Source organism: Tursiops truncatus, chromosome 13 (assembly GCF_011762595.2).
Source record: "Tursiops truncatus isolate mTurTru1 chromosome 13, mTurTru1.mat.Y, whole genome shotgun sequence".
Lineage (NCBI taxonomy): Eukaryota > Metazoa > Chordata > Mammalia > Artiodactyla > Delphinidae > Tursiops > Tursiops truncatus.
Genome location: NC_047046.1, coordinates 8,415,105 through 8,440,430, shown reverse-complemented (window position 1 = coordinate 8,440,430; position 25,326 = coordinate 8,415,105). Strand labels below are relative to the sequence as shown.

General features: G+C 39.7%; 1 protein-coding gene and 1 long non-coding RNA gene across 4 annotated transcripts in view; one reads left to right on the top strand and one right to left on the bottom strand.

Moving 5' to 3' along the window:
- ATP2A2 (ATPase sarcoplasmic/endoplasmic reticulum Ca2+ transporting 2) overlaps window positions 1-25,326 on the bottom strand; it is a 61,193-nt gene that overhangs the window by 10,003 nt on the left and 25,864 nt on the right. For all 3 annotated transcript variants that reach the window (XM_019950165.3, XM_073790070.1, XM_073790071.1), the window contains 8 exons: window positions 18,428-18,508; window positions 16,179-16,264; window positions 14,808-15,272; window positions 8,573-8,661; window positions 7,841-7,943; window positions 6,853-6,984; window positions 1,014-1,136; window positions 696-914 (listed from right to left, as the gene is read on the bottom strand). In XM_019950165.3, the coding sequence (XP_019805724.1) occupies window positions 696-914; window positions 1,014-1,136; window positions 6,853-6,984; window positions 7,841-7,943; window positions 8,573-8,661; window positions 14,808-15,272; window positions 16,179-16,264; window positions 18,428-18,508 (1,298 nt within the window). The remainder of the gene's footprint in view (window positions 1-695; window positions 915-1,013; window positions 1,137-6,852; window positions 6,985-7,840; window positions 7,944-8,572; window positions 8,662-14,807; window positions 15,273-16,178; window positions 16,265-18,427; window positions 18,509-25,326) is intronic.
- LOC141276137 (uncharacterized) lies at window positions 3,463-5,554 on the top strand. The gene is made up of 2 exons (XR_012325114.1): window positions 3,463-3,700; window positions 4,177-5,554. It is a non-coding gene; the product is annotated as an uncharacterized lncRNA (long non-coding RNA).

The following is a 25,326-nucleotide window of genomic DNA, read 5'->3' as shown; positions in this document are numbered from 1 at the left end:
TTAAAGAATCACCTTATGTCAAAACAGGAAATTCTGGTTTTCCCCCCAGTGTGGACAGCAAAGGTTTCTGCATTTTCTTATGATAGAATTCACACCATTGATATAAATCCAATGAAGAACAGTATTAATTCCAATAAGTCAGAAACAATTAAAAATCACTACATTCTTGTTACCAAATTCTTTAGCTTTCATAATAATATTCTGAAATGAGGGAAAAAATATACCGAGGAATAAAAACATTTTGATAGTGGCCAATTAGTTGCCCATACTACCCAAATTTGTTCCCTGTTCAAGGCTTCAGGAAGTCACATACTTGATATGAAAGTATTCCATAAGCAGAAAAGTAGACGGAATCTCTCCACTTGGACAATTTGACCTTTAGTAACTAACTGAGTGTTTTAAAAATAGCCTCAATTTTTAAAATATCTTAAATTTACATGAGAGCTGCAAAATAGGTTTTTAGCCTTGATGATTCTACTTTGAAAGTAACAGGCCTGTATTAAGTTGTTAACTGTGTATGTCTGAAGCAGCAATCTAAATTATAAAGGTAATAAATACATTTGGCCTGAAGAAAAACAAATAACCGCACCCTTTTCTTGGCAAAAGCAAGACTCGTTTGACCTTTTATTGAAGGAGTGCTGTCTGAACACAATGAATGTGCAGGATGTGGGCAAGGAAGCTTTTCATTAGCTAACCTCATATTTAATAAAGTTGGCAGAGTCCTCCAGGTTCATTTCTTCTCTTCTCAGTGGGTTGTCGTGAGTGGCCAGAGCCAGGCATCGCAGTGTGTCGCTGCCGCTGCCCCATTCCCGAATGACAGACATGATCTTCTGTTTGACTCCAGGAGTCATGGGGACTTTAGTACTTCCAACTCGAATGTGAGTACACCTGTCAATGACACCTTCGGGGGCACCCTGGAAATGTTACAGATTTATATCAACAATTTTATTTATTAGCTCACCCAGGATTCCAATCCTGGTAAGAACATCTCAACTGCAATCAGTTGTACTTGCCTTCACAAACATTTTGCTCATCGATGTCCGGCTTGGTTTGTTTGGTGTACAGTAAACCGACATCGATTTTCTATCGCGTGAAAACTCCAGAGTAAATTCTTTTTTCATCAACTGTTTAATGACCTATAAAGAGAACATATGGAGTATTACTGGATGGCAATTTCTGCACATTTTTGATTTGTTAAACAAACACTCACTAAGTACCTATTATGTGAAAGGCAATAGGGATACAGCAACAGACAAACCAAGTTCTCACCCTCATAAAACTTACCCTCTAGTTTGGGAAAGACACACTAGAATGTGAAAGTAGATTATAAGTGCTACGGAGAAGAATATTTAAAAATAAGCAGGGAAGAGAGAAAATTATGTATGACTGCGCTTTTACATAAAGTATTGAGAAGGCAGTATTTGAGTAAAAATGTGAAAGATGTGAGTGTGGCAGAGAGAACAGACGTGCAGGCTGACGTGACCTGGCACGTTCAAGGAGCCTCCAGGCCAACATGGCTGGAACAGAGTTTGCAAAAAAGAAGTGAGAGGTTAATGGCAGGAGTGGCAGAAGCAGGTTGTAGGATCTTAAAAGTCAATGTAAGGCATCTGGCTTTTGTAACAGATGAAACAGGAAGACAGCGGAGGGTTTCGAGCTCTGGTAGTTAAGTATTAGCTGAAGCGGGGGCAAGGAACACCACTTAAATATTCTAAATAGCTTTAGATAGCTAGTGGGTACTATATTAGATGTCAGCACATGGACAGTATTTGAAGTCATGAGGTGAGAGGAGTTCAAGGGAGTAACTGCAAACAGAAAAGGCCGAGGACTGGGCCCTGGAACCTCTTCACCTCTGGTGGGATGTGGAAGATGCAGCCAAGGAGATGGCAGGGGACAGGGGGTGGGGGAGGGAGGAGAACGAGTGAAGTGAAGGACTTTCAAGGAGGGAGAGACTGACAGGATAAACTGACAGCTCAGGTAAAACGAAGACTGAGAATTAACCTTCAGATTCAGATTTGGACTATGTATACAATCATGTTACCTACAAAATAAACATACTTTATCCTTCCCAATTTTTATATCTTTGATTTTTCTTGCCTTACTGCATGAACTAGGACTGCCAGTACAACACTGAATAGAAATGTTGAAAGTAGAAATTCTTCTTTTGCCATTAGATATGTTAATTTTGTGTAAATACACCATCAACTTGAAGATAAGTTTGTTGAGTTTTTATCATGAACTGAGATTAAATTTCATCAGATGCCTTTTCTGCATCTATTTAAATGATCTTACGGTTTTTTGCCTTTACTCAATTATGTGGTGAATTACATTGATTTCTCCCTAATTCAGACAAGTATTTAATAATAACTGTAGAAATCCCAAAGAACCTCAGCATCCAATGTAGGCAATTACAAGTGGGCTGAAGCCATCCTCTCAGCAAGAGTTGCCCCAAGCAACAAAAAGACAATCACTATGAATTCTACATTATTTGACTGATACATTACTTATGTATTTAGTTTCCATTAAGCATTTGTACCAATGACTCTAGGAAGACTGAAAGAATGGGTAGTGATTCTGAGTGAGGTGTGGACCTCGGCGCCAGACACATCCTAGGGGGAGAGAAGAACAAAGCCATTGCTTCCAGTATCAGGGCTGTGAAGATCAACAGTCCTATCCAAATGGGCCGCTAGGCCTTAAAAAGCTGGTCCTGCTCTATTCACCTCTGTACTATAAAAGGTTCTTGCTTTCGGGGGCGGGAGGAGCAGGCAAAAGTTCATTTCTGGGAATTTTCAGTGAGTGAGCACCATGACAGTCATTTCTGATCCCTTCACTCAGCTGCTGTGGCAAAAAATGAGGCAAAGGAGGACACAGAGCAAGAAAATACTTAGACCGCAGACTCTTACAGAACAGACACTCCTGCCCTTATTTGCAGTGGTCATTACAATTAACGTACCACTTTTTTAAGTTCCATGCTGCTACTTGTTTCCCTTCGTTGAGCAGTTACAGGTCTAGAATCATATAATTCTAAACCTCAGTCTCTGTGAAGCTGAATCTTCGGGTTGCTTCTCGAGGGTTTAGTCACACCAACTAATAATAGAGCTGTCAGACAATGTGGCTTTGCAAGGATTGGCCCCCTAGTTAATGACAATTGGGGTGAATTCCCTATAACAGAAACAAAGGGCCTGGATGTCTGTTTCATGAAAACCATGTAAATCGGGGCAGGATGCCATAGGAGCTGCCCAAGATCCTCATGGCAGTGAGACTGTTAGTTGTGAAGCACAAATAGGGCGACTATACTTCAGCTGAGACATCCTCCATGCCGGTGCGAGTTTTGATTTCTCGGGATAGTATAAAGGAGGCAAAACAATGTAAAGGAAACGGAGTGCCAGAGCAGAAGTCCAGTTCTGCCTCACACTGTCGCCCACCTTAGGCTGCCTGTGCTGTGTGGTGCCACCCTACTCCCCCAAAACACACTGCCTCCTAATCTGCCCTGGATATCCAGGGAAGGATGAAAGAAAGGAAACGTAGTGACAGCTGACCATTTAGTAGAAATGAGTCTTGCTTTTGTATAACTAGGAAAGGCTATATTTTTAACTTTCCATTTCTCCTTATTCTATCTACCAGGAAACCCTGACTACAAATCAAAGAAGTGCTAACAAAGAGGAGCCTCAAGCACTAACTGGCAGCCATTTGGAGATGACAGGTACTAAGAGATTATGTGTGGCAGAACCCAATTCCAAAGAAATCTAAGCGCCAAGGCTGGGAGGCAGCAGGTACTGGGAATAGGTCTGGAGGACCCACCGTACGATCTCCTGGCTACACCACCCTGCACTGCACGAAGATGATGTTGTCCCTGGTGCAGAGGGGCAGGTGTGTTTCCAGGGTGGTGGCTTGTGGGGGTGGGCCCAGACGGAGACTCTGGGGCCTGACCTGCTTCCTTCTTAGGTACCTTCTGCTCCTGCTCGGCATCACGGTCCCTTTAACCCGTCTTCTCCGGCTTCTGCAGTTCCCATTTCTGAGCTTCCTTAGCTCGCTTCTTGGCACTATGCTTCTTCTCTTCCTCTTATTCCACTTGTACATACCGCTGCCTGTTACTCTGACCTTCGTGTGTTATAACATCTTGTTTGCACACTGCTTACGCTGCTTCTCATCTAAGCAACCATTCACCACTCTGTCTAGGACAAAGGCTGGATCTGTCCTGCAGTAAACTGTCAGTGGATTCTGTGTCCTCGAACACTTGGTACAGCTGGACCTGAGTAAAACCACCTGCAACAGAGGCTGACAGACACTGGCCATCTGGTCAGCCTCCAGCACCTGGGTGTCCTCAAAAGACTGGTCCATCCTGCCTGCCACTTTGTTCAGCCCAAGAAACCCAGGCTCTGGGGCTCCGACAGGCAGGGGGAAGGCAGCTGAGGAGCCACAGATTTGTCTAGTGTCTAGGGCAGACACGCCTGCACCCTGCAACACGGCCACCTCACTGAGCTTTGAATGTCAAGCTAGCCTTGTAGTTGTGGTTATTCTGCTCAAATATAACACGTCAAAGTTCCGATATATTACTAGACTCAATCTGCTAATGTTGTGCTGAGAATCTCTACTTCTATTGATATATTAAGAAGAATACTAGCTTGTAACTTCCTTTTCTTGTCGCATCCATGTCAGGTTTTGGTATCAGGGTTATGCTGGCCTCATCAAATGAGGTGATAAGGGTTTCATTTTCTGCACTTTTTTGTTTTTTTGTGGCCATGCTGAACAGCTTGCAGTGAAAGCACCAAGTCCTAACCACTGGACTGCCAGGGAGCTCCCCCAAACTGGCATTTCTTTAGCATTATACAGAACCGGGCCTGAGGAATTTTTGTGGGGTAGATTTTAATTACAGATTCAATTAATGTAACAGACACAGGATTATTCCATTTTTCTGTGTCAGCTTAGAAAGCTGTGTTACTGAAAGGACTTGTTGATTTCTTCTACGCCATCAAAATTGTTCAGAATAGCTTTCTGATCTTGTCTTTGCTATTTCCCTTCTACTTGTATTTAATTTGCTGGTTTTCTACTTTCTTCAGATGGAAGCTTATTTATCTTTTTGTTATCAATTTCTAGTTTAATTCTTTCACGGTCAGCAACCAGCTGTATTTCAATCCTTTGTAATTTGTTGAGTCTTGCTTCATGGACCAGTAATATGGTCTATTCTGGTGAATGTTCCTTATGCATTTGAAAAGCATATTAGAAGTAGCACGATAGGGACCTTCCCTGGGGGCACAGTGGTTAAGAATCCACTTGCTAAAGCAGGGGACACGGGTTCGAGCCCTGGTCTGGGAAGATCCCACATGCTGTGGAGCAACTAAGCCCATGCGCCACAACTACTGAGCCCGCATGCCTAGAGCCTGTGAGCCACAACTACTGAGCCCACATGCCTAGAGCCCATGCTCTGCAACAAGTGAAGCCACCTCAATGAGAAGCCCGCGCACCACAACAAAGAACAGCCCCCACGTGCAGCAACGAAGACCCAACACAGCTAAAAATAGATAGATAAATAAATTAAAATAAATTAAAAAAAAAAGTAGCACAATAGAAATAAGTGTTGGATTGAGTATATTTACAGTGTCTTTCCACATCCTGATTTTTCAACTGCTTGTTCTGTCAATTTTTGAGATAGATGTGTTAAAATCTCCAACTCACTGTGAGTTCATCTACTTTCCCTTTTATTTCTGTCAACTTTTGCTTCGTGTACTTTTTTTTTTTTTTTTTTTTGCAGTACGCAGGCCTCTCACTGCTGCGGCCTCTCCCGTTGCGGAGCACAGGCTCTGGACGCACAGGCTCAGCGGCCACAGTCCACGGGCCCAGCTGCTCCGCAGCACATAGGATCTTCCCAAACCGGGGCACAAACCCGTGTCCCCTGCATCGGCAGGCAGACTCCCAACCACTGCGCCACAAGGGAAGCCCTCTTCGTGTACTTTTTTAATTTATCTTTGACTGTGTTGGGTCTTTGTTGCTGTGCGTGGGCTTTCTCTAGTTGTGGCGAGCTCTTCATTGTGGTGCATGGGTTTCTCACTGTGGTGGCTTCTCTAGTTGCGGAGCAAGGGCTTTAGGCACACGGGCTTCAGGCACACGGGCTTCAGTAGTTGTGCATGGGCTTAGTTGCTCCACAGCATGTGGGATCTTCCTGGGCCAGGGCTCAAACCCATGTCCCCTGAACTGGCAGGAGGATTCTTAACCACTGCGCCACCAGGGAAGTCCTTGCTTCGTGTACTTTAAATGTGTTAGTAGTACACATGCATAAACAATTGGACCATTTAGCACAAGGTCATGGGCAACTTGGACAAGAGGTTTTGATAGACTAGAAGGAGGCAAAAGCTTGACTGGAGTGGATTCAAGAAAATGGGAAGAATGAAACAATACATAAAAATAGCTCTTTTGAGAAATTTCACTGTGAAGGAAAAGAAGCAGGGTGCTTAAGGCAAAAGAAAGTTTTTAGATAAAAAACATACTATTATTTCTCTAATGAAGATCCAGTAGAGATGGGAGATTGATAAGCAGGAAAGATGTTGGGGCTCACTAGATAAGGAGCAGCTGGGTTTTGCTGGGAGCAAGAAGAGTCCATTTCACAGCACTGGGGGAGACAGCAGACCTTATGGGCACAGAGGCTGCATGTGGAAATTATCCATTGATTACTTTTATTTTCGTGGTCAAATGGCCAGACCATTTTACCTTATAGTGAGTATGGGGAAGGAGATATTGCAAGTTTGAGGAAATAAGGTATACACTAAGTTATCTAAGAGAGTAAGAGAGTGAGCAGACTAAGAATATATGGTCTGAGTGATGGGCAGCATGAATAAAACACTAAGCTCAAATACTGACCGAGTTGCAGGCATTTGCTCGTTCTATTTTAGAAAGACCCTTCAATTCAGTATCAAATACATTCATCTTCTCTACCAGGCAAGTGAGAGCAGTCTCTGTAGCTTCTCCAACTTTTTCATACACACCCTTCGCCTGTAGTAGTTAAAAGCATACAAATTACAAAAAGGGAAAAGTAGTAAATTTTCTTTAATAAAGACTTTTTCCATAGGTGGATAATCTCTTGCCCATTGTACCATTATTCTTTGGGCCATTTTTATCCTATTCTGGAGCATATGATCCAGATAATTAAAAATAAACTCAAAGCATAGGTGTGCATTTTATCTTTTTCTAATAATTAGATCTTTCATTTCCCTTAACCATAAGAAGCCAATATTCACAGTATTAATTCAAACATAGGGAGCTTTCAAACAGTATTTGTAATTCCTTGTCATTATTTATCATTCTACAGAGTTTACATTCTGTTTCCGTTGGGGACTGGCTTGCCTTTAGAAACCAAAGAATTTATCTCACTGTTTAAAATTAAAAAGGGAGGAAAAAAAGGTTTTCTGTTGGTTAAATTTTATATTATATCATCATCATCATCATCATCATCATCAAAACAACCTTCTAAGCCTCAGCCTGTCCTCTAGGACATAATGTTACCCATCTTAAAAAGCAAGATCAATACCCTATACTTTCAGGAAAAAGTATCCTGGTTTTAATCATTTATAGTAACTAAGCTATACACAGAAGAGAACATCATGTACGCTACAATTCCTAGTTAAGTAACTGCAATGCTCAGTCACAGAGAATATATGAAAGGCTTCCAGCTTCCTTTGGGTAGGTCATGCTGGCTCTGATAGAGATAGGCTCTTAATGGAAAGGGAAAATAAAACCAGGAACCCATACTTTCAAAAAGGGAGGAAGGAAGGCTGGATTTTCATTCCACCCACCGCACCCTTGAACTAGGAACAGCCAGGTCTAGTTTCTCATTTGTGAGGAGGCTTACCTCATTGTAATCCAAAGCAGAGTCATTACAGAGAGCGCAAATTGTTGCCAATTCCACAAGACCATCATACTGATGACAATTCACTGGTTTATCATCTTTATGTCTGTCAAAAGAAAAAGTAACTCTTAGAACACACTGTGGTCATCTCTGTTGATTTTTATTTAATTATTTACTAATAAATAGAATTTTGTGGACAACAGACTGGCAAGCATTCAAAAGAAATCTGATGCTGGAGACAGAATATGTCTCTGGTATCAGCAGTCAATCAGTAAAGACCAGGAATTCTTAGTTAATGAAATTCCTCCACCACTGGTATCAATGAAAAACAAACAGGAATTCCCTGGTGGTCCAGTGGTTAGGACTCGGTGCTCTCACTGCCAGGGCCCTGGGTCCAATTCCTGGTCAGGGAACTAAGATCCCGCAAGCCGTGCAGGGTGACCAAAAAAACCAAATCAAAACCAAAACCAAAACCAAACCAAAGCAAACCAGAAACCCCACTTGAAAATTTAGGCTTCAAAAGATGAAAAAGGGTCACTGGCTTATACAACCTGCAATGTCAATTTCAATTTCCAAAGTATGTATTATCAATTTTGTTTTTAAAGAAAATGAACTACTCTGATAAACATGAGCCACATTAGGAAAACTGTCTGAACATTTTAGAGACACTGCAAGTCTGTACAAGCACCAAACTACCAGAGTGGAGCCTTTAAAAGACAAGGAGGGATTACTCACATTTCTCCGATAGGTGCATATGTTGATCCAGTTATGGTAAACTCATTAAGGGAACAAGTATCACTGTCAACTTTGTCCAGAATGAACATCTACAGAAAAAAAAAAGCCTAAGTGTTGAAAAGGTATAAAAAATATGCTAGAAAAAACATGTAACATTTGCTAAGACAAAAGGCCTTTCTCACTTAAGTATAAATGTTAATGAAGGTGATTAATTGAAGCTCAGCATGAGGAATATTGTCCCTTATTCCTGCTGGACACTATTAAGACTGCCTCCCCCATCCACCTAACAGTCTGAGAAACAGCATCACTGAGGAGCTGAATAAATAATAAGCAGCAACAGCACCAGACACAGAAGAGAACCCACGTGAAATCTGAGTTATGAGGACTCTGGGTCAGTCAATTCCAAGACTCAGCAGTACTCTTTAGAATGCTCAGAATTCCACATTTCAAATGGCTGGCTGAGGAAGTGACACAGGTATTCCTGCCTTAGAGCTAACAGTAAAAGCCTAGAAAGAATAAACTCACGTTTCAGAGTTGCATAAAAACTCCCCAAGTAAAATAAGACAAACTGCTTCTCTACTTCTTCCTACTTATTTTTATTGTGGCAATAGCTCATTTTCTATGAAGCTGCACAACTACGTGTATACAGTAAGGAGCCCGCAGAGCTGAATGAACTGATGCTACCAAGACAATACAGATGGAAGCAGGCTTAGGAAAGAATTCTTAATTTTACAGAATAATAAAGTGACATAAGCTAGTTTCTTAAAGATGGCTTTTTTTTCTTGGTTTGTTTTCCAATTATAATTCAGAAGTCCAGTTTGGAATGATCAAACCATTCTACAATAAGGAATTTTTAAAATGTTAAACTAAAGTAAAAAAGGGCCATGTAATGCTTTAAAAACATCTTTTCAGAGCATTCTGACTCATATTCAGTAAGAAAATCTGCTCATTTTTATTTTAAAATAACTTCTTTTGCCTCATAAGATTTGCTTATTATATAGCACATACTTTTTTTCCCCACATCTTTATTGGAGTATAAATGCTTTACAATGTTGTGTCAGTTTCTGTACAACAAAGTGAATTGGCTATATGCACACATATATCCCCATATCCCCTCCCTCTTGAGCCTCCTTCCCACCCTCCCTTATCTCATCCCTCTAGGTCGTCACAAAGCAAGGAGTTGATCTCCTTGTGCTCTGCAGCAGCTTCCCACTAGCCATCCATTTTACATTTGATAGTGTATATACGTCAATTATAGCACATACTTTTAAATTCCAAAAGCTTCATTTCAAAAGTACACTCAGAACTAAATCAACCTTGGAACTGAACTAAAGCTATGAGTAAGACAAAACGATTTTTTAAAAAATTAAAATATACAAGTAAAACTGTGATGACTCCTGATAAAAGGTGTTAGTTCAAACACATATAACTGGTTTGTCAAATGAGGAAAAGATTCATGTCCAAGGTCACATGCAGCAAGATCACCAATCCCTACAACTTCTAACAGATACAACATCTAAAAAAGGAAGCTTGGCACAAAGCTCTTTCCAAAGATGTCTGACATTTACAGAAGAGGAAACAAAGGACTAGAGAGGTTAAAAGATGTGCTCACAGTTACACAATTATTAAGTGGAAGAGAGAGAACCAGGTTTACCAATGTTTCCCATCAGAAAATTCAACTTTACCTTTCTATTAAAAGTTGTGCGACCCTCGGACATGTCACAACTTCTCAGAGCCTAAGTTTTCTAACCTCTTGAGCAGGATTACCATACAATTCAAATAAAGTCACATGTGAAAAATTAACTGCACTAAGCCTTACCAAAGCAAGTTGGCATTATTATTACTATACACCATGCCATTTCTTTAATGACACTGTTTATAAAAGTGAAACTCTTTGGGTCTATACCAGAGTTCAAAATATTCTAAGACATTCAGAATTCTAACACACACCAACTAAATCTGAATGCACATGGGCATTTTAGACTGCAAGCCAGTAAACCATTTAGAAACTGCATGATGAAAGTATCCCGAAGTCAAGGGCAGTTATGCAATCCACTGCAAGAAACCTCCTGTAGAATACTGATTAGCATCAGCTTTCTGTCGCCAAATGTAGAACAGAACAAAGAGCCAAGCTATTTCTTTAATAGAACATTTTAAATCAAATCATTTAAGGGAAAATGTAAGAACAAAAACATTTTTATCATGGATTGTGTTTTAGTCTTAGTTTGAAGTCTGAAGCTGCCACAATCTTACCATTTTTTAAAGATTACAATTTCACACACTGCTTTACCTTCATGGATATAAGGACTATTCTGAGGAATTAAAGCTTACAGTCTAAGTTTAAACAATTTCCTGGGGGAAACCAAACAGATAAAATGAAATTCCCTTTCTCTCCCCCAATCAATCAGCTTTTAGCGGACAACTAGCTTTTAGCAGATTCGTCCAACCTTTTTTGATTCCAAGGAAAGAGAACTTAGGTAGCTCAGTTACACCCTGCATCTACTCAAGAAACTCAAGACAAGCTAGAAGGTTACCACTTGAGAGAACACCCCAGTGTGTTTTAAACACCTGTCCATTCACTCTAAATCTGGGTTTTGGACAACACAAAAAGTTGAGGGTGGATGTATTAAAAAAATACCATGACTATAAATTTGGCAAGAAAAAGATTCAGAGGGTTCAACTGTATTAAAACAAGAACAATTTCCAGTGCTAAAAAAACATTAACTAAAACCTGGAGATAAGGCCAAGGGGAGGATGGCATGTCCTTTCAATGTCATTCAGAAGCATTACTTAACAAGCACACTCAAAGATTTAGTGTTTTGGAAAAATTTAACTTCTTTCACTGTGCTATTATTAAGGGCTCATGTTTTATGAAGTTGTGGCTTTTTCTCCTGTATAAAAGATAACTTTAGTTTTACTGCCCTATAGGATATTAACCAGTTTTTGTAATCTAACACACATCAATTCTATTCTAATATTGAGCACACTTCCTCACATGATCCTGTAACCAGTTTTACCATCTTACTGATTCTCCCTCATTGAATTAATGAGCCAAATAGAATCTTTGACATGTGTCCACTCAATATTTGTATGAGCTGTGTACCTTTTGGAAAATTACTTTGACTTGTACATAGTAGTAGTAGTTTTTTTGTGTGCGTGTGTCAATTTTATATTTAATTTATCCTTCCAGTTTTACTGAGATATAAGTGACATACAGCACTGTATAAGCTTAAGGTATACAGCACAATGATCTGACTTATGATCATCATGAAATGATTATCACAATAAGTTTAATGAACATCATCTAATATATACAAAATAAAAAAGTTTTCTCCTTGTGATGAGAACTCTTAAGATTTACTCTCTTGACAACTTTCATATATAACGTACAGCAGTGCTAATTATATTTATCATGTTGTACCATTACATTCCCTAAGACTTATTTATCCTATAACTTTGTACCTTTTGATCACCTTCATCCAATTCCTCCCCCTCCCACCCACACCTCCGCCTCTGATAATCACAAATTTGATCTCTTTTCCTATGTTTGTTTTTGAAGTGTAATTGACCTAAAACTTCCTGGTGCATGGGATAGTGATGCGATACTTCTATACATTTCAAAATGATCATCATGATAAGTCTAAGTCTCATCTGTCACCATACAAAGATATTACATTATTATTGACTGTGTTCCCTGCACTCTACATTTCATACCCATGACACACTTATTCTGTAACTGGAAGTTTGTACCTCAATTTCCCTCATCTATTTCTCTCATACCCCACCTCAAAGTTGTTTCAACAAAACCTAGGGAAATTGAATTACATGAAAGAACTTCATTCAGCTGTACCATTACATTATTTCTTTAGTTCTTATTTTGCTAAGGGAAGGTTTAAAGTTTTTAATTTTATCCCCAAGTGATGGTCAAAACAACCTAAGAAAGGAAGGATGAACACAGAGAATGAAGCAAGTTAAAGGCAATTATTTACTTTTCAAGAAGAAAACATGTCTCATTCAATGTGTTAAGGAAGTACCAATTAGAATTTTATGTAGGCAGGTAACTAGCTGGTTTATAGAACTCTTCCTTTGAAGCTCGTGTTAACATACATACACTTAGAGAAGAACAGGGAAATAAAGTAAGCACAGTCACCTAACACATTTACAAACTGCTTACAGTTATTTCCCCAGTACAAATATATCAGCCATGTAGGTAACCTTTATTTCATGACATAATTTTGGGAATTAAATGATTAATTCCCCTGGAGTATAAGAAATTACCCTTGGGCTCAAGCTACACATACAACCCAATTTGCTTAAAGCACATAAAAAGGTATCAAATTATAAATCAAAGGTTTTAAGATCCAGCAATCCCACTCCTGGGCATATATCCAGAAATGATGAAAAGATATATGCACCCCAGTGTTCATAGCAGCACTATTTACAATAGTCAAGACACAGAGGGGGACTTCCCTGGTGGCGCAGTGGTTAAGAATCTGCCTGCCAATGCAGGGGACACGGGTTTGAGCCCTGGTCTGGGAAGATCCCACATGCCGTGGAGCAACTAAGCCCGTGTGCCACAGCTACTGAGCCTGCGGGCCACAACTACTGAGCCTGCATGCTGCAACTACTGAAGCCTGTGCACCTAGAACCCGTGCTCCACAACAAGAGAAACCACCGCAATAAGAAGCCTGCGCACTGCAACAAGAGTAGTCCCTGCTCACCGCAACTAGAGAAAGCCCGTGCACAGCAATGAAGACCCAACGCAGCCAAAAAAAAAAAAAAAAAAAAAAAAAAAAAAAAAAAGAAGAAAAAAGACATAGAGGGACTTCCCTGGTGGTCCAGGGGGTAGGTGGTCCAGTGGGTAGGACTCCACGCTCCCAATGCAGGGGGCCCAGGTTCAATCCCTGGTTGGGGAGCTGGATCCAGCACGCATGCCACAACTAAGAGTTCGCATGCCGCAACTAAGAGCCCACATACAAAGAAGTCTGCATGCTGCAACTAAAAAAAGATCCTGCATGCTGCAGCTGAGGCCCAGCACAACAAAGAAAGGAAGAGGGGTAGGGAGGCAGGGAGGGAGGGAGGAAGACATGGGAAGAAACCTAAGTATCTGTCCATCGATAGATGAATGGATAAGGAGATGTGGTATATAGATATACAATGGAATATTACTCAGCCATAAAAAAGAATAAAAATAATGCCACTTGTTATATGTGGAATCTAAAAAAAAGGGTATAAATGAACTTATTTACAAAACAGAAGTAGAGTTATGGATGTAGAAAACAAACTTATGGTTACCAGGGGATAAGCAGTGGGGGGGATAACATGGAAGACTGGGATTGACATACACACACTTCTATATATAAAATAGATCACTAATAAGAACCTGCTGTATTAACACAGGGAACTCTACTCAATACTCTGTAATGGCCTATATGGGAAAAGAATCTAAAAAAAAAAGCAGGTATATGTATATGCGTAACTGATTCACTTTGCTATACACCTGAAACTAACACATTGTAAATCGACTATACTCCAATAAAAATTTTTAAAAAAAGGAAAAAATAATGCCACTTGCAGCAACATGGATGGACCTAGAGATTATCATACTAAGTGAAGTAAGTCAGAGAAAGACAAATATAGTGTCGCTTGTATGTGGAATCTTAAAAAAAAAAGACACAAATGAACTTATTTACAAAACAGAAATAGACCCACAGACATAGAAAACAAACTTATGGTTACCGGAGGGGGAGGGGGAGGGGGAGGGGAAGGGGGAGGAGGGATAAATTAGGAGTTTGGGATTAACATATACCTGCTACTATATATAAAACAGATAACCAACAAGGACTTACTGTATAGCACAGGGAACTATACTCAGTATTTTCTAATAACCTCTAAGGGGAAAGAATCTAAAAATTTTATATATATATATATATATATATATATATATATATATATATATGAATGAATCACTTTGCTGTATACCCAAAACTAACACAACACTGTAAACCAACAGTACTTCAATAAAAATAAAATAAAAAAATAAATCACACAGGGAGCTCTACTTCACTTCGCTGGTACAGCAGAAACTAACAATATCGTGAAACAACTATACACTGATAAAAAAACATAGTAATTAAAAAAATAATAAATCAAAGGTTTTGATGGCACGAAGGCATATTCTTAGGATGAATCAACAACCATAACCTGCAAAGATTGTGAAACTACTCCCACTTACCCTGCAGACTGACATCTGGTTCGTTGTCAGTGTACCAGTCTTGTCTGAGCAGATAACAGAAGTACAACCAAGGGTTTCCACGGAAGGGAGACTTCGAACAATGGCATTTTTCTTTGCCATTCTGCGAGTTCCAAGAGCCAGACAGGTGGTGATGACAGCAGGCAGACCTTCAGGAATGGCTGCTACAGCCAGGGCCACAGCAATTTTAAAGTAGTAAATAGCACCTCTGATCCAGGAGCCTCCATGAACTGGGTCATTGAAGTGTCCAATGTTTATGATCCAGACCGCAATGCATATAAGGGAGATGACTTTGGACAGCTGTTCCCCAAACTCATCTAGTTTCTGCTGGAGGGGTGTTCTCTCCTGTTCCGTGGCCACCATTTCATCCCGGATCTTGCCAATTTCAGTGTTCACTCCAGTTGCCACCACCACTCCCATGGCTTTGCCGGCAGCAATGTTTGTACCCTAGGACAGAAGTAGAGAAATGGTTACAAGACTAACACCACACCCAATTTAAATACTGACTAGTAAACTCAGACTTGTGTGGATTTTCAAGAGGGCACCAAGATTCTCTCACCACATTCTACTGGGCCTTCCAGTGGCAACCAGCCATCTAACTTTGATGATGAGCAATACCTCATGCAGGCAGTGTGGTCCATCTCTCTCTGATTTGATTCTCCATGAAATCAGAATGGTACCTACTTGCCCCAGAGCCCTCTACACCGGCCACCCTGAATCTCTATTCACAATACTGAGCCTGGCTTGCAGACTAGCTTTGGCCTGGGACAGCGCTTAACCCCTCTGTGTTCCTGACTTTTCATACTTCATACAGCTCTCAACCCTAAGCATTCTCCACCTCTGGCTCCAACAACTCAACCCCTCCTACTTTTATCACCCATAATAAGAAGGGCAACCAGGACCATGGGCTGTCCTTGAGGACCTCCACTTAAGCACTAGTATTCAAAGATCAATACAATCAAGTGTAAGGTTCCCCCCAACCCATTTTAATTCCTAAATGTTGGAAGAACAGGGCTTCATTATTTTCATTGTAGCTCTACTTTTTTTACTTACTATGGGGTGGTTAGATTCCCATGCTAACCCACAAAAGCCCACTACTTGAAATACCACTTTAAGTTCTAAACAAACGAAAACTATAAATTTCCCAACTTTCTATTTCAAAAAAATTTAACAGAAAAATTGAAGTAGTACAATGAACATCCATTCCATTTTCATCCAGACTCACCAATTATTAATGGTTTGCCGCATTTGCTTTCTCTCTAAACACAGGTTGTGAACTAAACACAGTTATCATCCACATCATTTTGAAAACATCCCTTTATAGGCTAAGTCTTTTCCAAACAAAGTACTCACAGAAAAGAGCATGTTCTTCTTATCTTGATTGACGGCCCGTGGGTCAGGGACGGGATCAGTGTGCTTGATGACAGAGACAGATTCACCTAAGCAGGTTGTGATACAGAAGGTTTGTTTAGATCTGTGCAGTGTGCACCTAGAACCTTGGTACCCTCATCCGCTCATGCCACTACCACTCTCAGGAAAAAGAAAAAAAGGCCCAATTCATTCAAAAGAACATAAACTAGTAAAATTCAGTAATAGAAACTAATTTCAAAGAAAAAAAATCAAAATAAAGGAATTTAATTTTGAAGTAAAATCCCAGTCAATTACCTTTATTTTCTTGAATAACTATACAAATTTAGTTCATTTTCAGGTATCATTTTATACTCTAATATTATGAATGTAGATTTGTTGTATATTTATATACACATACACTCTGATACTTAAGGTGAAAGTATATTTACTTTTAACAAAATAAACAAACTGTAGGTACAGTATATGAATACTGAGGATCATCCACTGGAAAGCCTGTTTTTGTTTTTGTTCAATAATGCCAAAGATGAGAAATGAAAACATTGTTCTAGAAATATCTGCATGCAGTAATCAGACCATTCTATTTCAATAAACCAAAATGAAAAACAGCAAGAGACTAAGAAGTAAGTCTACTAAGAAGTAAGTAGAAGTCTATAAGAAGTAAGAGACTACTTCTTAGAACTTTCACAATGTCTGAATCTGGTTTCAACTTAACATCACTTATGAAATGCAGTTGATCCTTGAAAACCGCAGGAGTTAGGGGCACCAACCCTCTGCACAGTCATAAATCTGCACAGAACTCATGGTTGGCCCTCCGTATATGCAATTCCTCTATATTTGCGGTTCTGCATCTGAGGATTCAACCAACTAGTATAGTAAGTACTGTAGTATTTACTATTGAAAAAAATCCGCAGATAAGTGAACCCACACAATTCAAACCCATGTTATTCAAGGGTTAACTGTATATAATGAGGGTGAAATATGGCCCTAGTTGTTAGGTCAAATTCCAGGTAGGAAATTTCACTCTCAAAATTTAACAAAAGAATCTGGTTCTTCAATCTAGCCTAAAACTAGAGTATGACTTTTAAACAAAAAAACAACATTCAAGAAACTCTATGGAAAGTTTTAAAATGGAAATTATTTTTGTAGGCACAATATGAGAATTTCATACATTCAACCCCATCAATTCCCTACCATTTTATGGCTTAATCAGCTTCCAGGTTGTTGCTGCTAATGGGAGTTTTAGTAGATAAGCTATTCATAAAGAAACAATAAAAAACAGAGCCCAGGTTACTCACATCCCTACTTCTATGACATGAGTTGCTTTTCAAAACTAATAATCAGATAAATCTTTGAATTTTATATTTACTCTCTATTTAATTCAGGTTAGCATTGTGTTTAATCTTCTGACCACCTTACTTCCATCCAGTTAATATGAACCCTCCACCCTAGACTGTGCCTGTATCAAACAAAAACGGGAAAATGTTCCAAACAATCCCAAATCTAAGTGTGCAAACTTTAGGTAGTAAACATTCACCATTTTAGAGGGTGCTAACTTTTGTTAATTGTACATCTGATTACTGCAAAGTATGTCAGATGTGAGATTAGCATTCCTGGAGTCTGTATCCTGCTTGGAAAAAGAACACTAAGTAATTAATGCACTTTCCACAAAACAGAGAGACAACAACACTACTTCAACCTTAAGAATATTACCTCTGCTACTGAAGGAATTTGTAACCCTTTAAAAAATTTTTAAAAGTTAAGTTTAAATCAAAACTAATTTTTAATAAAATTTAAAGATAAATAGGCCTTATGAGATGAAAGCCAATTGTTTTTAAATCATAGCTTTACCTCATGTATTGGCAAAAAGCCTAACTGATAAAGCATTAAGAAATAAATATCCTGGAGAGGATTAAGAGACAGTGGGGGGGCTTCCCTGGTGGCACAGTGGTTGAGAGTCTGCCTGCCGATGCAGGGGACACGGGTTCGTGCCCCGGTCTGGGAAGATCCCACATGCCGCGGAGCAGCTAGGCCCGTGAGCCATGGCCGCTGAGCCTGCGCATCCCGAGCCTGTGCTCCGCAATGGGAGAGGCCACAGCAGTAAGAGGTCCGCACAGCGCAAAAAAAAAAAAAAAAAAGAGAGAGACAGTGGGGCAAGAAGTCAACTCAATTATTAGCATGGAATCTGAGGGAGCCTTCAGAAATTCAACAACGTTCCAATACATAATATTTACCTGTGAGAATTGACTGGTCAACTCTTAGAGTAGTAGATCTGATGGAAGTTAATCTTATATCAGCAGGAACTTTGTCACCAACTAATTGGGGAAGAAAAAAAGCTAAAATAAGCAACTTTTGCAATCATGTTACATAAAGAAAAATCTGTCTCCAAATCAAACACAATTTTTAAAGGAAATAAATAGCCTGTATACAGCACAAATATATAAAAATCTGCTATAGGGAATTCCCTGGCAGTCCAGTGGTTAGGACTCCGAGCTCCCACTGCAGGGGGCACGGGTTTGATCCTGGGGAACTAAGATCCTGCAGGCCACGTGGCATGGCAGGGAGGGGAAAAAAAAAAAATCTGCTACAATAAGCAATATAATCAACTTATTCTCAGGGTCATAAAAACTCTTCCTGGATAGATACAAGATTTGAAGTACACAAGAAGAGAATAATGATACTCGGGCAAACAGCTCTAAGTACACATTATTTGCACACCTACACACACACACAGCATAGTGAAGGGGACTGAATTGTACAAGCCATGATTTATTCCACTAAGAAAGCCAAATTACCATGAACAGGAAACATGCCTCTATAAAAAGATGCTCAATTAATATCACTCATAAAAGAAAGGCAAGATAAAACTACACAGAGAGACCACTTTTAAACTATCAAATTGACAAAGGAGTTGAGAAAAATGCACCAAGTTTGAAAGGATGTATAGAAACGGCTTCTTATACAGGGTGACTGTAAGATGTGGCAAGTTTAGTTTTAATAAGCAAAAAACAAACCAAAAGAAAACCAGAGGCACAAATCATTTAGAGGCAAGTGCATGAGCAGATATTAATGAAAACTCGGTGTTAGTGCACTAACAAGGATAAACTGAATATGTCACTAAACATACCATGTAATGTTAGTAACCCATTTAGTATTCTTAATTCAACTACGCGTCCAGACTTTGTGACGACCCTATATACACTGCTGAGTACGAAGAAAAAAACTTACAAAATCTCTGGAGGGCAAACTGGCAATACATATCAAAATTGCAAAGCACAGGAGTTCCCTGGTGGTCCAGTGGTTGGGACTCCACGCTTTGCTTTCACTGCTGAGGGCGTGGGTTCGATTCCTGGTCGGGGACCTGGGATCCCCGCAAGCCGCACGGCGCGGCCAAAAAAAAAAAAAAAAATGCAAAGCACAATCTTTTTATCCCATAAATTCCACTACAAAGAATTTATTCTACAGATATGCTTGCTGTATGTGGTTAGTTTTTTTTTAATCAGCAGTAGAAAAAAGAGACAACTGTATTCATACTAAAGTAAAAACTTCCTCTAAGACATACTGTACATTAAGTGGGGAAAACACAAGTGTGAAGCATCATGTATATGGAGCTCCACTGGTATGAGAACATACCTCTGGGAAGGTGTAACAGACTTGTACCACTAGGGAGCAGGGCATGAGTGGCAGGAGACTTTTCACCTTGTACCCTTTGGTACCTTTTGAAGTCTGAATTATCAGATAAATGAATAAACCTCTTGCAAAACCTCTAGAAGATCTTTGTCAACTGAGTTTTCTTTTCTGGGCCAAACAGTCCCTTTAACAGCTCTTAAACAGACCATGTCTTAGCCCCTTTCCTTGACGTATTTGAAGTAAATGCCACAACACAGACCCAGGAACAGATAAAGCCAATATTTCACCTGCACCTTGAGAACAATGCCCAGTGTACTGTAGGTGTTCAAATATTACTGGATGAGTTCGCATCAGTACCAAAGCAACTGGAGAGTAAAAAATAAGTATACAACAGCTTTCCCTGGCTTTCTGAAAGGTACTACAGTGGTTTTAGAAGTCTTATGGAAGGACAGCTAAAAGTCAAAACAATAAGCACAGTCCCCCCCCACAACTGCATATGGTATTTCTAAGTTAAATCTTAATTTTCAAGACTTACCCTACTATACTGAACTGTAACTGTCACTGGTTATACATAAACTGGCAAAACAGCCATTCTGTCCAAGAAGTAGATTTATTTCATTTGTTAAACCTTTAGTTTAGTTCTAATTTTTCTGTATCTCAGAGCTTTTAAATTCAGGGAGAGTATGGTGTGCTTTCTGAGCTCTAGTTCATGAAACAACCCTATAACCTAAGTAGGAAATGTGGTCACAAGGTGGCACAGAAAGAGATTGCCAATATATAATCTCAAGAGGCAAAGATCATCCCTGCATTTGACTGCAGGGACACATTAAGTTAAGGTGAAATTCCTGCTGGAAATGCTTATGCAACAAACAGCAATATTCAGACTGAAGAAATTAGAACCTTTCATTTTAATATAATTCTGCTCATACTACAATAAAGTAACCATACCCTAAACTTTAGTGACCTTCAACACCTAAAATACCCCATGAAGATAAAACTTTAAAATCAATTTAGGGAATTCCCTGGGAGTCCAGTTGTTAGGACTACACATTCACTGCCAAGGGCGCGGGTTCGATCCCTGGTTGGGGAACTAAGATCCTGCAAGCTGAACAGCATGGCCAAAAAATAAAATAAAATAAAAAGAAAAACAAAACTTTTTCCGGGCTTCCCTGGTGGCGCAGGAGAGTCCACCTGCCGATGTAGGGGACACGGGTTCGTGCCCCGGTCCGGGAAGATCCCACGTGCCGTGGAGCGGCTAGGCCCATGAGCCATGGCCACTGAGCCTGCGTGTCCGGAGCCTGTGCTCTGCAACAGGAGAGGCCACAGCAGTGAGAGGCCCGCGTACCGCAAAAAAAAAAAAAAAAAATTTTCCTGTATTAGTTCTGTTTGTCATAATTAATTTTACCCCACATGACCCTGAACATGAAAAGAATGCAAGTTCAATGATGAGCATATGACCCTAAATGGAAAAATTACCTGAAAATGTTCCTTTAAGGTCTGAAGCAATTTATGTCATGATCCTACAGGAGTGGAAAACTTCTAACATGGTATAGAGGTCGCCACAATCTATAAGCATGTCTGCACTGTAACAACTGAACATAAACCAGCAATCTAAAAGCACAATGCCGGGAATTTCCTGGCGACCCAGTGGCTAGGACTCCTCACTTCCACTGCAGGGGGCACAGGGTTCGATCCCTGGTTGGGGAACTAAGATCCCGCATGCCAAGTGGTGCAGCCAAAAAAGAAAAAAAAAAGGGAGGGGGGGAAGCAGAAGGCATCATTTTATACTGAAAGTTGAATCTCTTACTTCTTTTTAAACAATTTCATATATTAGCCCTAGCTCATACTCTCATATACCTGGCCACAATTTAATTAAGGCCAACAAATCTAATATTCAAATTGAGGACCCAAAAGTTTTATCTTGCCATTTACTTTGCTGTTTCAGTGGAAGCTCAGAGGATTAAAAATGAATGAAAAATGTGTTTTTGAGGCAAGAAATACCAAGATTAAATTTCTTTCCTGGGTAGCACAGTCAACATATAAGCTACTAGTTTAAGGTGGAATTGATACTATATATGCAGCATTTAAAATTATATTTAAACTGGCACTACAAAGAAACCAGCTATTTTTCCCCCTATATGTTTTAAATATATGAAGGCTGTCTCTTTGTTGCACAAAAATTGTATTCATATACATTTAATTATTGGTTAAATACTCAAGAATGAGTCAAATGTAAAATGCTAATGGAGGGACTTCCCTGGTGGCGCAGTGGTTAAGAATCCGCCTGCCAATGCAGGGGACATGGGTTCTAGCCCTGGTCCGGGAAGATACCACATGCCGCAGAGCAACTAAGCCTGTGTGCCACAACTACTGAGCCTGTTCTCTAGAGCCTGTGAGCCACAACTACTGAGCCTGCGTGCCACAACTACTAACGCCTGTGCGCTAGAGCCCGTGCTCCGCAACAAGAGAAGCCACCGCAATGAGAAGCCCGTGCACCTCAGCGAAGAGTAGCCCCCGCTCACCACAACTAGAGAAAGCCCGTGCACAGCAACAAAGACCCAACGCAGCCAAAAATAAATAAGTTTAAAATGCTGGTGGAACAAGTGACTGGGAAGTCCTTAAAAACTGATCTCAAGGGCTTCCCTGGTGGCACAGTGGATGAGAGTCCGCCTGCCGATGGAGGGGATGCAGGTTTGTGCCCCCGTCCGGGAAGCTCCCACATGCCGCAGAGCGGCTGGGCCCGTGAGCCATGGCCGCTGAGCCTGCGCGTCCGGAGCCTGTGCTCCGCAACGGGAGAGGCCACAACAGTGAGAGGCCCACGTACCGCAAAAAAAAAAAAAAAAAAAAAAAAAAAAAACTGACCTCAAGTTCTTCTTCACTTTTCTTCCATCCTGTAACAGCCATTCTAAAATTAAGAGATGACCTGGGGGCCTTTTATAAACTACAGAATCTCAGGACCTGCTCTTCAAGAGTCTGGGGTCCAGGAATTCATATTTTAAAGAAATTCTCCAAGCACACTAAAAAATTAATATAAGAAAAAAGAAAAGGCTTAGTACCTGGTGTCACAGATCCTGTGAAGGGCCTGTTTAGGATAGCCTTTACTATGTGCTGTTTCTCATGTGCCACGTATGCCACAGCTCTAGGCCAAGAAGACCCTAAATCCCCCAACACTTGGGAAATGTACTACCTTAAAGTTTCACATTTCATTTGTTTCCATTATAAACCGATCTCTTTGTGGAAAGGTACTAAATAGCATAAATCCAAACTGGTTTTAAAAACCTGCCAAATTCTAGTATTCTCCTAGCTAGACAGACCCTCCCTCACATCATCTTGACCAACCCAACTCAAGTCCTCATTTTAGACAGGAAAAACTAAAGGCAGTAAGTAAAAGGAGTCTTACCTAAGGAACCTCAATTAATGAAAGACTTCCTTTATATTACTGTGTGACTCTGTGCTTTTTGTTTGTAGGAGTCAATTTAGGATTAAATCTGTTAGGAAGCTGGTTGTCTAAGGAAGTAAAAAATCCATGAAAGCAAAGATTCAATGAATACTTTTCCACTAAGAAATAATTTTGCTTTGTCTGCAGGCTTCTGTGAATTCCAGACAGTTTTGTGCATGAGGAGTAGGCAGCCTGTTCTGATGATCACATCCAGTGATATTTCCCCGATGGGGAATGTCAGTGCCCTTAGGGCAAGTGGTAGTGGAAAATTCTTACTCTTGCCAAGGGGATGCTCTGCAATATTTTCCTCTGAAATTTTTTTTCTTTGTCTCTTGAGTTCAGGCAGTGTAATAAAATAATAAACTCTGTTATAAACTACCTTCTATTTGTTTAACATCTGACACTTCAAATTCAGCTCTTGGCTCCTTAAGTCTGTAGCTCTTTAAAACCTGCTATCACAGATTTCCACTCTGAACAAATTCTTCAATGTATACTTTATGCTAGGTTACCAAGAAGGCGAGTAAAAGCCATTTAAAGGAAATTATTACTTGGCCACATTTTAGAATCGAATGAACACAAGCTTTCTTTACCTTAAAACCTAGGAAGGAGTTTTATAAAGCCAGGATACTTTAACATTGTTTATATCATTACGTCAAAAAGACTGATGGTTAAAATCAGCACTACTTAGAAAAAGTCTTTTTTGAATTGATTATATATAAGGAAAAAAATCTAGTTTATTGTGGCAAATTCTACCAGTTATTCAAATCTTTTTTTAAGAGAAAACTATACATAAGATCAGAAATTATCTCCTAAATACCACTACTGTTTCTGAGTTTAGATGGCTGAGGAAAAATGACCCACAATAGAATGAATTAACCTAAATTACTTAAACATTTAACTATGACTCAAATACTTTCACTCTTTGCAATTTGATTCATAAATTTTGTAGTCAGGAAGAATGAATGAAATTCTTCACTTGAGAAGCCCTACTTGCCTACTTAAAACTACTTCTAGGCCTCAGGGTGAGCATGGAAGGAACATTACAAACTGCCATACTTTATACCATATTTGTTCCCAGTCTGGTTTTTTGGATGTATTATCTATGATGAAATGAAACTCATCTTTTAAAAATGCAGATATATAATTCTTTTCTTTAAAACCTTTGAACAGCTTCTTCCTACTAGACTCTAAATAAAGTTTAGTATCTTAACCATGGTTTTTAACACCCTCCACGACCCAATTGCTCTTACTTTTTATGACTCTCCCCTTCCCTCTAAGCTTCAAACAATGCTCTTCAGTTCCTCAAAGTTCTGAGTCTTCACAAAAAGCAAGGCTTTCCTTGAACTTCCAAGATTAAGGGATACCAACCTAACAGAGAGCTGTCCTTTCCTAACACTCACCACATTATATATTTGATGTGTCTTCCTCACTAGACTCAAAACCTCCAAGAAGGCAGTCACTTAGTCACCACTGATTTCCCAGGTCCTGGTATTATGCTGGCACATAGTGGCTACCAAGTAAAATATTTGTTAAGGAATGAAGTACCTGCACACACATTATTTTCTTTAAAAAACAAGCACCAGAAACTTATGATAATTATCAAGTTGAAGAATGTCACAAAGCTTGGAACAACGAAAAAATCAGGATCCAAACAGACCTAAGACTTGGTTGAGCTGAATGAGGTTTAACAGTGATTGCTGCTTAAAATTTAGACTAAAAACAAAATACATGTATGCTAGTAGAGGACTAGATGTAGTGGGGAAAGAGAAGCATGAAAAAGACTCATGGGTTTTAGCTGGTAGGGCAATTAAGATTGCTAAAGAAATGTCCTTATGTGTAAGAGTGGAGGATAAGGTCTAGAGTATCAACCAGACTCCACTTACATTAACTGCATTCAAGTCTGGGCACCAAAAAAAGCCATCAAGATGGTAAAGCGTTTAAAAATAATTACAGGAACAACAGAAAGAGCCAAGACTAACCTGAAAATAAAAATTTTAGGATACACCACACCATTAACACTCGAGACTCCCAGTTCTACCATAAACTGCCACACGCTTTTGGACA